This window comes from Helianthus annuus, chromosome 15 (assembly GCF_002127325.2).
Source record: "Helianthus annuus cultivar XRQ/B chromosome 15, HanXRQr2.0-SUNRISE, whole genome shotgun sequence".
NCBI classification, from domain to species: domain Eukaryota; kingdom Viridiplantae; phylum Streptophyta; class Magnoliopsida; order Asterales; family Asteraceae; genus Helianthus; species Helianthus annuus.
In genome coordinates, this window is record NC_035447.2 from 112,889,290 (window position 1) to 112,902,123 (window position 12,834).

General features: G+C 33.5%; 1 protein-coding gene across 1 annotated transcript; it reads left to right on the forward strand.

Moving 5' to 3' along the window:
• The first annotated feature begins 3,804 nt into the window (after positions 1-3,804).
• LOC110943743 (putative F-box protein At3g16210) lies at positions 3,805-4,677 on the forward strand. Its single transcript, XM_022185477.1, has one exon. It carries the CDS (start codon positions 3,805-3,807, stop codon positions 4,675-4,677), a length of 873 nt encoding a protein of 290 aa, XP_022041169.1.
• Positions 4,678-12,834: the final 8,157 nt, after the last annotated feature.

Consider the following 12,834-nt stretch of genomic DNA (forward strand, 5'->3'; position numbering starts at 1 on the left):
GAGGAAAAAATGATGTACTTATAAGATTAATTATCTTACTAGATATTCTGAACAGTCGGAGGAAAATATTTTATAAAAAGACGTCATAGTTATCTGCGTTTGAACAAACATGAACTAATTAGATTAGGTAGTCCGTTGAATAAAAAACATAATCAATGTACTGAACATAATCTAAACAACATATTCACATAATAAAAGGTTTTCCACAATTATCATAATGCAAAAAAGATGATGATACCTAATATAATCAATTTAACATATCTAGAAAGTAAGACCTAATACCATAAACATTTAGTATATAATAACGGTAATCTAACATATTCTTACTAATATAACATCTTCCATTGTATAATACAAAATAAAAATTCAAAATCAGAATGTTTTAAACTTACCTTAAACATGTCTTTTATCATATATCACATTTAATACATCAAAATAACACATATCGTTCAACTAATCTCATTAACAAACAGCCGAATGTGCTAAATCTATATATAAACATGAATAGAAAAGAAAATCCACAATCGAAGATTAGACCTTCAAACTTAACAATGCTTTCCAAGAGTTAACAAGAACAGTACAATGAAATTCGGAATTTAAGTTATTGAATCATACCTTTATTTTCCGAATAAGTGAAGAAGATGAAGATGATGTAACCGATGAAAAAGATGGAGGTTATTGGGAAGTGGGAGAAAATCTTTGTATATGGAGAAGACATACGGGTTAAAAGATTTTGTACAAAGAAACCCAAATAATTACATAATCTCATTAGTTTTATTTTAATATATAATATATATCTGTCGATTTCATACAAGTAAATTCTCACCATATTTACTTATATTATGACTATTAAATTTAAATTAGAATTTATTAACTTTACTGAAAAATATTTAATTACACTTTCTTAATTATTATAATTTTAATATAAGTTTTGATTTTGTTAAAAAGATACTAAAACATTATTAAAATAGTTTTAAACTTTCTAAATTAAGTGTATTAATTATCGAATCATCGATTCATTCCAAAAACATAATAGTCAAACTCTTTCTAAAAAAAACATATATAGTAAATATAAAATTCATAAATAAAAAATAAATACAATCATCTTAGTATTTACTTTATATATAGATTTAGTTTAAATCGTAATATAACTTTTTAAATTAAACAACTTCCTAAATTAAAATGTCTTTATAAATACATGTTCAAAGTTGTTAGAAATTTATACATTACAAGAGAAAAAACTTTATTTCACCTCGAATTTGAAAAGGTATTAGTTTAATTTTGATTTATTTTGTACTCTATTCTACCAGTAATATATAAATTTATTAATGCCACTTTTTTGTTTATTTTCTACATACAAAATTAACTTTTCGTTTATATTGTTGTAGATGTCAACTGATGAATTTATCATGAATACTCCTTTGAGGAATATATATATGATCTTTGGCAAATTATGAAGGTGTGTATATATATTTATAATGGCAAAAGTAGATGAACATTGTCTTTAAATTAACTATTTTCATAAATTTTATTTTATACAGCCTCAATTTGTTATCATACTTGGTACTATTACTGGTATCGATAAGCATTTTGGTTGGCACTATATGGAGTGTCCTAAATGTTTAATCGAGGCTGGTACAGATTTTATAGACAGCCTGAGTATGGAGGAACAATTTTTCTATGTGTGCAAGAACCCTAATTGTGATGAAAGTGTTATATATCCAGTTCCAAGGTAATATGATAATTTGTTATCTTCTTTAATATTTATATGTTTTGTAAAATAATCTATTTGTATATATGTATGATTCTATTTAACTTAATTAGATTCAAAATAAAAGTTCAAGTGGAAGACAACAGTGATGATGTTCCACTAATATTATTTCATCCTCTGGTTGATGAAATCATTGAAAAAGTTGTTCTCAAGTCGGCTGAACAATTGTTTCAAGAAAATATAACACCTGTATGTATAAATCATTTTTCCCTTTGTCTATTTTTTTCATTGTATTTTCTAAAAATTTCTTATTAACTTTTTCATACAATATTTTGATTCATAGGTTCTTGAAAAAGTAATCTTTCCCGTGGATTTAAACAACTTGATTGGAAAGAAGTTTGCCTTTAAAATTGAGATAACAAATTATAACCTTACTAACTTTGATGAGATGTATTTTGTCACGAACTTGACTGATGATGAGTCAATTATTAATAAGCTCAAAGAAAAGATGAAGATTACGGAGGTAATTTTTTTTTCAATACACGTTTCATACTAATAAATTAATAGTTATATGATTTTTAATTATATTATTTTTTAATATATTTTCACATTTCTTTTAGGTAAATGATAAAGAATTTATAAAGAAGAAAAGTCGCATCCCAAGTGTGAAGGACGATGATGTTAACACCAGTTGTGATACCAATAAAAATAAAAAACGTACATTGGATGACGTCTACGTGTCTTCAACTTCAAGTACTTTCAAGACTTTGGAGAAAGTTAGCAAGAAATTAAATTAGCTCATATTTCTATTATTTAAAATCAGTTTTTTTGATTTTTACATTTGTAACAATGGTATTTTGGATTTTTAGTATGTTTGATGTGGGTATTTGATCGTTATATGTTTTTTTAATATTTTATTAATAATATAAAAGGTGCTCTTAATTCAAATTTTATATCTGTTTCTTTAAACGATTTTTACATATATGTTATTACACTAATACATATTTATCATAAAGTAAGAAACAATGCATATCAATTTTTGTGTGGGTCAAAAGGAAGTTGACCCAATATGAAAACACTTTTTTTGAATCTAGAAGGTCTAAACATAATAAATTGTAACCCAAGGTATGTAAATTGACCCATTTGATCCAATACAACCAAAAATAAACTCATTGAACAACCAATTTAATTTATCCATTATCTAAGATTAATTTTTAAACTTGCTGCACTAAAGGCTTTTCAAAATAATAAGATATCTAACAAATTGTTATATTTATTATAGCAAACAATTATTCCGTATAAGCATTACAAAAGATTGATTAATCTTTGGCCACTTAATAGCAACATTATATTTATATTTAAAGATAATCTTAAATATATCATCAAACCAATTTTAGTCAATCTTCCAATTGATTTGCAATCAAATTATCAATAAAATTCGTACTACATATTTTAAAAAAAAATGCGATGAATCTTACATAATTAGTTCATTATTTGCTTAAAAATATATAAAATCATTCTATAAATAGATTTTGAATCGCCTTTAATTTTCCTCAAAGATTTGTTATATATTATTGCATTATTCGGCACTAACATTAACAAGAGTTAACATAATATACTTTTGTAGTCATGTGTATGGAAATATGATATTTATGGATAATATATATGTTACGTATTTTATAATTTCAAGTTGACTTCTTTTTTTTTTAATAATAATAGATTTCCAATATATGATGAAAGTCCTATAAATACCCATATTTTCTGTAATTCATTGTCATTCTTCAACTATAATACATAACATCTGCAGTTACACGGTTAGTTAATGTATACTGTATTATAAATGTTCAATGTTCCATTGATAATTTTCAAGTTTTTTACAATTAGCAATTTTTTGTATATGAGTCTTTTTTATTCAATTTGTATTACTCACAAAAAGATGAATGATAAATATTTTATTGTAAATCAGAATATTATACTTTATTTTTTTGTATTTTGTATTACAAATGTTCCTGTTAGAACTATATAATAATTAATAAATCTTAAAAAGCTTATACAATCGTTTTTTATAAGTTTTTTTCAGGGTATTACGAATCATGGAACGTGTTGGGGATTACATGATATTTGAAGAGATCTTATCGAGACTACCTGCAAAGGTAGTTTGTCGTTTCAAATGTGTTTCTAAACAATGGTGTTATGAATTATCTACACCAAAGTTTGTTTTCATCCATGCTCGACGAGTTGGAAATTCAATACAAAAGAAGCTGCTCTCCTTGAAAGAAAATTCAATTGTCGTTGATGACATTGTAGCTGGCAAGTTAGAAGAAGATACAAGCGAAACAGTTATTTTTCCATACGATGTCGAGCCATCCTTTTTAAGCATTATAGGTTCGTTTAACGGACTGATTTTACTTTGCATTAAAAGGAGTTACAATGAGCTCGTCCTTTGGAATCCAACGACAAGGCGTTTTAAGGTTATATCGGACGACTATTTTAGTCGTTATTTTGGTCGACACAACGATACGGGTGGAATGTACTTTGACGAGCACAACGATCTAAAAGTGCTTCATATTAATTGTTACTGGGACGTAGTTACTGCTCGTGTATATTCACGACATAATGACTCATGGAGAAAATTGAATTTCTTGAACGGAACTAAGTTTGGTTCAAACTTTTATTCATGGTCTCCTGGAATTTATTCAGACAAAAAAATATATTTCATGGTTTCCAATTACTGGATTCCACCCGGTGAAAGGAACATAGTTGTTTTCGATGTTATATCTGAAACTTTTAGTATACTTCGTTTTCCGGAGCATATGGAAGTCAATCCTTGTCAAGGACATTTTCTAACAATTTCCAACAAGCTGCATGTGATTGTCGTTCAATATGCTGGTGAACTAATTGCAGATTTGGTCAAATATGAACATGATGAGTGGACAAGGTATTTTCTTTCAATAGGGCTCGCATAGTTCATCATATGGAGACGCAGGAAAGGACAAATATAATTCAAAACAACAAGTGGTTGATAACAAGTATTTGGGGAGATACTGTTGAAGTTGTGCTTTGCAATGATTCTTTTAACTACATCCAACATGTTGACAACTACAACGGACCGAAAGGTGCATTATTTTTGGAGACAATCGTTTCGCCTTTCAATTAGAAAATATGATTTAATTAGATACTATTAACTATTTCATCTTTTTATGTTTTGTTTTGTTTTTCGAACTATCTATTTTCTTTCAAGTATCTCAAATTAAATATTTTCATTACTATAATAATACTAGGATTTTGTATTTTGTTTCATTTTTTGGTATGGTCAATAAATATATTGGTTCATAATTGCTGCCCAATTAAAACCAGGGATTCTGATTAGTTGTTTTGGACGGCCCAATGATAGTTTACAAATTAAATTTGTAGGCCAGTATTTGTTGGTATATGGGAATTTGGATTATTTTTTATAAAGCGGCCCAATCATTTTTTATAACGCGGCCCATTAACCTGGTATAATTACATTTTCTATTACTATAATACCATATGTCAATAAAAAATATATTATTCAAATTTACTTATATACGTTTACACAACTTTCCTATTTAACTTAATATTTGTATTAGTAATTTCAAAGATTTTATACACAATTTATAACTGTGTATCCAAAAATACCCCAATCTTTTCAAAATGCCAGTCAAAGCTGTAAACATATTTCAATTTAATAATTATATTTTTTTTTCTGTTTTCATTTAATTAATAAGGTTTAAATGAGTTTGACTATATCTATGTACATTTTACAAAAGTTAACGGGGTTTATGTAAATATGTTTTTAATCCTTTGCTATCTGGACCGAATATCCAAGCTATTACAGAGCATTATTAAACATCAACAAATATCACTTCTCAAAACTTCATACAATCATCACATAGATATATCTTCACCGTCTCCAAACATTATTATAATTATATTTCACTCTTAACCTAAAAGTTAATAATTCCACATGAAACCTTTAAACATTCATGGAGGCCAAATTGGGATATTACTAAAACCGAATAAAAGATTTTGTTAGGAAGGGAAAGAACACACTAATTAGTTTACTAATTTTATCTATGTATTTGTATTTCAAATATAGTTTTCCCTATCCCGGGATGTTCCCGGGTGATAGCCTAGTATATTAGTAAAAGAAGAAGGCATGCTTCTGACACTTTTACATAGGAAATGAGATCCAGTATCATTGGGAAATAAAACATCTTTATTAAGAGTTGTACCTTATGTAGTAAAACTTGTAACTATGCTCTTTGTGAATTTTGTTACACGGGAATATTGTATCATGAGACAAAGTCATATGATACACACTTGCACATGTGTATTGTTTTATCGGATCTACACCTTCTATCAAATGGGCGAACCAATGTTCCATTCACATATTTTGTTTTGCTAAAATTTTTGTGTAAAAAGGATGGTCAACACCCTTATTATATATTTATATTTTCCACAAATATAGCATTATTAAATGATCTTTGTTTCCTAAGAATTGTATACATGTACCTGGTGTATCAGAGACGTTGATGTGCTGAAAGGTGGTTAACTAAATTAACTAAATTTACCCTAATTCTAGACTCTCTAAGTTTTAAATTTATAAAACTAAGACTCTCTAAACCCTAAACCACACGACCGGCAAGTGTACCGATCGATGAAGTATAGCCCAAGGAAGTCCGAGTATCGAACCCAAGAGACTCTAATAAATTACGCTAACGACTTTACCTAGACTTAGACTGACACGACTTAACTAATTGTTTATTGATGGGGGGGGGGTTTCTAAAAATCCTAAGAATGCAAATAACGATTAACTAGATTAGCTAGACGAACTAAACACGAACTGACACGAAGACTGAACTCAAGGATGATGAAGGAACTACCTAGACTGGAATCCTGACTGCTTTTAGTTATGATTATAATTGGAAGTTGTCTGCTATGGAACCGGGATCTTAAAATTCTCACCTCTCGGGAAATCTAAGGACCCCTAACCCTTCTCAAGAGCACGCTAAGATCCCCTAAAGGTTGTTAAATTACCGGTTATTAGACTCCTTTACAAGACATCTAATGGGTTTATAAAAGTATCCTACAAGGCTCACTCCCTTACGAGGCCTAAACCTAGGATAGGTTTGTTTTCTCAGCTAGACTTGCTAGACAGCAGCCAAAAGGTTAACTTCCTAAGAAGGACCCACCTTGCGGTTTAATCACTTAGACCTAGCAATAATCTCGCACCTTACAGCTATTGATGATTAGTAGAACACTTGATTTCATAAAATTACCAAATATTACTTCTAAGGTTTATCGGCCGATTTAACCCTAAAGATTCTAGATTTATTACGTGATATAGACAGTCACCAAAACCTAAAACCTAGCACGACTCTATTATGTGATAAAGACCGTCACCAAGATTCATGCGAAGCAATAATTAATAATTAAACAACATCAAGCATGCAAACACATCTAACTGATAGAACAAACCGTTTACAATTTATAAACTATCCATAGCATTCAAAAATCCAAAAATAATCAAAACCTAAGCAATCATTCAACCATGTCTAGGTAGTTTAAGAAGTCTAGCCAATAATCATTATGAACAAAGTCTCAAAAATAATCAAGCAAGGTTCAAATAATGAATTCATTGAATTAAAACAAAAAGAGTAGAAAATAAAAGAAACCGAATGGCAAAACCCGGTTATTCCTTGCTCTCCAAGCTTCTTGCTTCAACCCAACGATTCCGTGGCTCAAATCCTTGCCAAAAGATCTCCTTAATTCATCCAGCAGCTCCAAGATCGTCTGATGTTCTGTTCGTGCCTTCTGTGTTCGATGTTGCTGCCGTCCCAATATAATATTTTTTTCTGTTCGTGCGTGCCCCAAACTTACGTCAAAAATAAAATATATAAAGGCAGCCTCCTTCTCTAAAATTAATAATAACCCTTGGCCCAACTTATGATGTTGTCCCAGAAATATTAGTATCCCTCCTCCAATTCAGTCGTCCCCCACTAATGTTCTTTTACGCCCCAAACAACTGGGCTTCGGCCCATATTCAGCCGTCCACCTTATGTAATAAATTGATTTCATTGATGGCCTTTTAGTAATTTCAAGCATATATTAAAAGCCTCACGTGTCATAGCTGCCCTCTTTCCTTTTTGTCATTCAAATCGCCCTTTTAACTTACTTAGAGAGTGGCCTCGACCAAATCAAGGAAAATAGCGGCAAATTTCAATTCGGTCACTGGCATTCCACTCTTCCCAACTGGCTGGTTATTTCCATATTACTCTTTTTTTCTCCATTTGCACCAGGACCTAGCCACAACACAAAAGAATATAATATAATACTAAAACTAACTAAAAAGAATAAATAACTATACAATTTACATGGGACAAATGTGTGTATTTTACCATACATCAGACGTATACTTGTAAAGCACATAAACTAAATTGTTTAGGGCAAAAAGTCAAACCATATGTGACTCATGCGCATGGCAGAATGAAAACTTAGCAGATCTCTTTTTTGTTTTATATGTTTATGATGTACAACCCCTTTTTATTTGTAAGGGTGAAAGATGTATCTCCTAAAGGGGGTTTCATTCTTTTTTTTGTTTTTGTTTTTTTAGTGAAGGTCATCTCTCTTGCTGTAGAGCGTTTCACCCATGTGATTATGATGTCACCATGAATTCCTCTAAGCAGACTTCGATGGTAAAGAAGCATAAGGGCATATTAGACAACAGTTCTTAATTTTTTGAAGAGATTACACAACCAGTAAGTTTGGTTTTCAGATCCTTTCTTTTTTATCTCTCAAAAAATTAAATCCTCTAGAGCTAGAGAACCTGGGGGGTCTCTAGGCTCACGGCCATGCGTTTCGAACATTATAAAGAGAGTATGAGATTTGAAACCTGGTAACCGGAGTTAAGAATGCAGATCTGAACTTTGCGCACCTTACATAGAGGGAACAGATCCGGCCGTTTGTATGAAGAGACCAAGACATGCTCGTACTCGGTCCCACGGATGGCGCCAATGTCGAATCCCCAAACCCCTGAGGTGGTTCAGAGAGTTTGGCGGTACTAACCTTAGATTCGGTGAGCTCCGGTTCAGGTTCGTCATCTTGTCTTCATGGTGACGGTCCCTCTTGCGATGTGTCGGGTCTTGGGCTGCAACCACATGAAGATCTAGTTAGAGGGCCCGAGGGGGTTCACCCCGTGGGCACTCCGACGCTCAAGTCAGTATCTTGTGTGGTAAAGATGTTATAAGTGCAAGTATAATTTAGAGAGAGAGTAGAGGGACAGGAGTAATATATGAGAGAAAGAGGAAGCAGTAACCTTTTTTGTGGGGAAATGGCATCTGCCCCTTCATGGAGGAAGGGGCTCTCTTTATATAGTGAGACATTTGGGCCATAACCCTAATGGGCCGGTCCAAGAGTAAGCTTATCAGGACATGGCCCGCCCAAACCAACTAAACATACCGAGAAGGACACAAGTGGGCTCGAGCCCAGTTACCAATCTAGGGCGATGAGCCCGGACGAGGAGCCCAAGCGGGGATCCTCGTCGTCACCCTCAATGGGTCAAAATGGGTCAATTAAAATTCCATCTCATATATTTTCGGGTCAAAACGGGTCGACAACTTCAAAGAAATGGATCAATGTGGGTTGGTGTGTTAAAGAAACGGGACAAGTTTTGGATCGAAACGGGTCGCTTCGGATTGAGTTTCGGGCGGCCGGTACGGGTTTCGGATCGGAACGGAACGTAGTTGGTTCGGATCGGATTTCGGGTCGGCACGGGTTTCCGCACGGGACGGGTTTCGGGCCGACATGAGTTTTCGCACGGGACGAGTTTCGAGTCGGGATGGATTTTAGCACAAGACGGGTTTCAGTTCGGTCCTTTTTGTTTTGTTTGGATTGGTTATTTTCGGTTTCGTTTGAGATTTTTTGTTTCGTTTTGGTTGCTTTTTCGGTTCGGTTTAGGTTTTTTCAGTTTTTTGTTTTGTTTTGGCCGGTTTCGATTCGGTTTTTTGTTCCGTTGTCATCGGTTTTTCCGGATCAGTTCGGTTCACGCTCTATTTCTAAAACTCAAGCTCAACTCGTGAGTAGTTTTCGAGCTCGATAAGTGAAAATGAAGCTCGTGCTCGGGCTCATTTATTAAACAAGCTTATTTTTAGGCTCCAACTCGTTTAATCTCTGCTCGATTCAAGATTGTAGCAAGCCAATCTCATGGTTTGGCTACGTTACTCCCCTATCAGAAACTAACTCCCTATGTTCTATAACAGTTGAAATTTTGGGACTATCTAAAACAAAATTTAGCATACAACATCAATTGGTATCCACGTTTTGGTTTAACCAGTTCAATTCTAAATCTATGCAGTAACAATTCTCAAACTCCCTACACTTTGTTCTAACTCTAGGGCACAGATAAGGTAAACAGCAAGTGAAATGATAATAAAGTGGTGTATATGTGTAGAGATAGATGCTTACTTGAACAAATCATGGTGGAATGAGAGAGAGAACTATTTAAAAATACACCCGGCCCTGTTTCAACCTGAACCGACCCGGACCCGTTTTAACCTGACAAAATTGCTGTCACACCCCGATTTCCACGTGTATCACCGGTGGGCCCGGTGGGGGATTACCGTGACGTAGTTGGCAACAATATAGTCAAACCACACAATTATATAAATGCACAGCGGAAGCTTAAAGATAAATATATACTTCAACCTCTGGTTGTAATATCAAATGTATTACAGAAGTCGAATGTATCCACAGCGGATCAAAATAATAAAATATTGTTCATTCAGATACGGCATCGAGTTTGCGAGACTATTCGTGATGCTTAGGAAGCTAATACCAGCCAATTTCGTATAGTACCTGCACTTAATCTTTTTGGGGAAAATACGTCAGTTTACACTGGTAAATACGATCAACTGACACATTTAAAAATGTTTATTAAAATTGATTTGAATGCACGAGGCACAAACTCTTTTATAACTTGGGAAAATTATTAAAATCTTGTGAACGTATTACATGTTCTTTTATGCGTTCAGTAGCCCGGGTCGTGCTGGGTTAAAGATTAATAGACACACCACATTGCGTAAAACCGTAGTATAGAAACCAACGGCTACGTCTTTTAATTAAATGTCGACAATATATACCGGGTGTACGCCTACACCGGGATGTCGATGGTCGTGGCCATTTCGTAAAATGATGCCAAGGATATCCGGGACAACGGTCATTAACCCCCCAAAGGCTTTTAAGAAACAAAACTGTTTAAATGAGCCGATCATAATATTTAATTAACCACCTAAGCGATGGAAGATATGATGCTCAATCAAGCGGTAAATATTATACCGTATCCCAAGCCCGTATAGGGGAAATAAGTTAAAAGTATTTACCTTTGCAAGTATTATTCCTTAATTTGATTAAATCACCGATAGCTTTTACTGGGCTCCTAATCTGGAACGAAGGTTTTAATTAACCTCTTAGAATCCTAACGGGTCTTTATATTGGCCGTAGCCTAGACCGGTTGGTTCCGGAATATAAATACGGTTTAATCGCGCGAAAAGGCGAAAACCGAGAATGGAATGTGATTCTGCCCTAAATAAGTTCAAAGGCTTGTTTTATATGGGTTCAAGGTTCACACTCTGGATTTTGGGGTCCAAATAATATAATTTGACCCGTATCGGCTATTTTATGAAAACTAGTTTCATAAGCCGAACCGTGTGCGCAATAGGCGAATCGGTTAACCATGAGAGTCTTACGTTTATTTCCTAAGTCAATATGCCTTAAAGAGGTTGTGGTATCAGTAGGATACCTTCCGTGATGCCCGTAACGAGTTTAAGTTAATATTACGTCCCGTAGGGGTTTTTCGGTCATTTTAAAGACTTTTAAAGAGCTTTTCGAGTTCTACAGGAATTCTGAGTTTCCCGAATAGTTTATAAAGTCTAAAATACTTTTTATTATTTAAAATCAGTAGTAACTGGAATCGGGTCAAAAGACCTTGTAGAACTCAATGTTTTGGCCGAAAAGGGCATATTCGGTATTTACCGAACCGTAGCCATAACCGCAGGTTATGAGCAAGGTGAAAATTATTAAAAATCTTTAAAATTCCAAAAATATTATTTTATAACAGTGGGTAAAAGTTTTGGTGACGAAATCTCGGTTTAGATAGGCGTTATGCTAATTGCGCCGTTTATTGCAAAAGTTTCTTATAAATGCGCTATTTAGAATAACTCTTATTCTAGACCTCGGATTGACGTGAAACTTTAAGGACATGCTTATAAATTAGTAAGCAAGGTTATGGCCCGTTCACACGTCCGAAATACTCGTTTTATTTAAAAAGGGCGTTACGGTCAACTTTTAGGCGATTAACGGAAATGCGTAAAAAGACTCGGACAAATCATGAACCGATCACAGAGGTCTACACCATCATGTAACCTGGTCCTAAGAGAGTCCTAAGGCATATCTATACCTCACTAAAACGGGTTAGAACTGAAGTCAAAGCAAAAGTCAAACTTTTGCGACATTCGGCTCCGAACCGGGTCAATATAGCAAATGGTCGATTCAAACGAGCGCAAACAAGTTTATATACTTAATATCATGTTTTAAGAGTGTCTAAACAGGTTCCATAGCATATACTTACAGATTATGCATAAATCGCAAAAATAGCTTTCTGTTGACTTTTTAACCGTTCGTTTGACTCGACATTTGAGCTAGTTAGAGTGGTGATCAGGGGGAACCCTTTTAGAGGTTTATTACCCACATTAATGCCAACTCATAACTACCTCTGATTCGTCATAAGACTGAACCATCTCGGATTTATTTTAAAGTCAAACCGTATTTACGACGGTTTGGTTTCTAGTGATTTACTAAGCATAAATTGAACTACAAAGGAACTAAGCAACTTACAGAAGTTGAGACTTGATTGTAGAATAGAGGAGAATGCTTGAAAGCTTTTGGAATGATCAGATGAGAGTGTTTGAGTTGTGATGAAAGTTATGAGCATAAGCATGCTATTTATAGCCAAGGTCAAGCCCTTAGATCATTACACAACACTCTACAACTGATAAGGGATGAATGGCATGTGTCCTAGAGGTTTATGGGTCGAGTAGGGGGCG

What these genes read in the sequence shown, in the direction of transcription:
- LOC110943743 (XM_022185477.1), top strand. Translation starts at nt 3,805, where the DNA reads ATGGAACGTGTTGGGGATTACATGATATTTGAAGAGATCTTATCGAGA.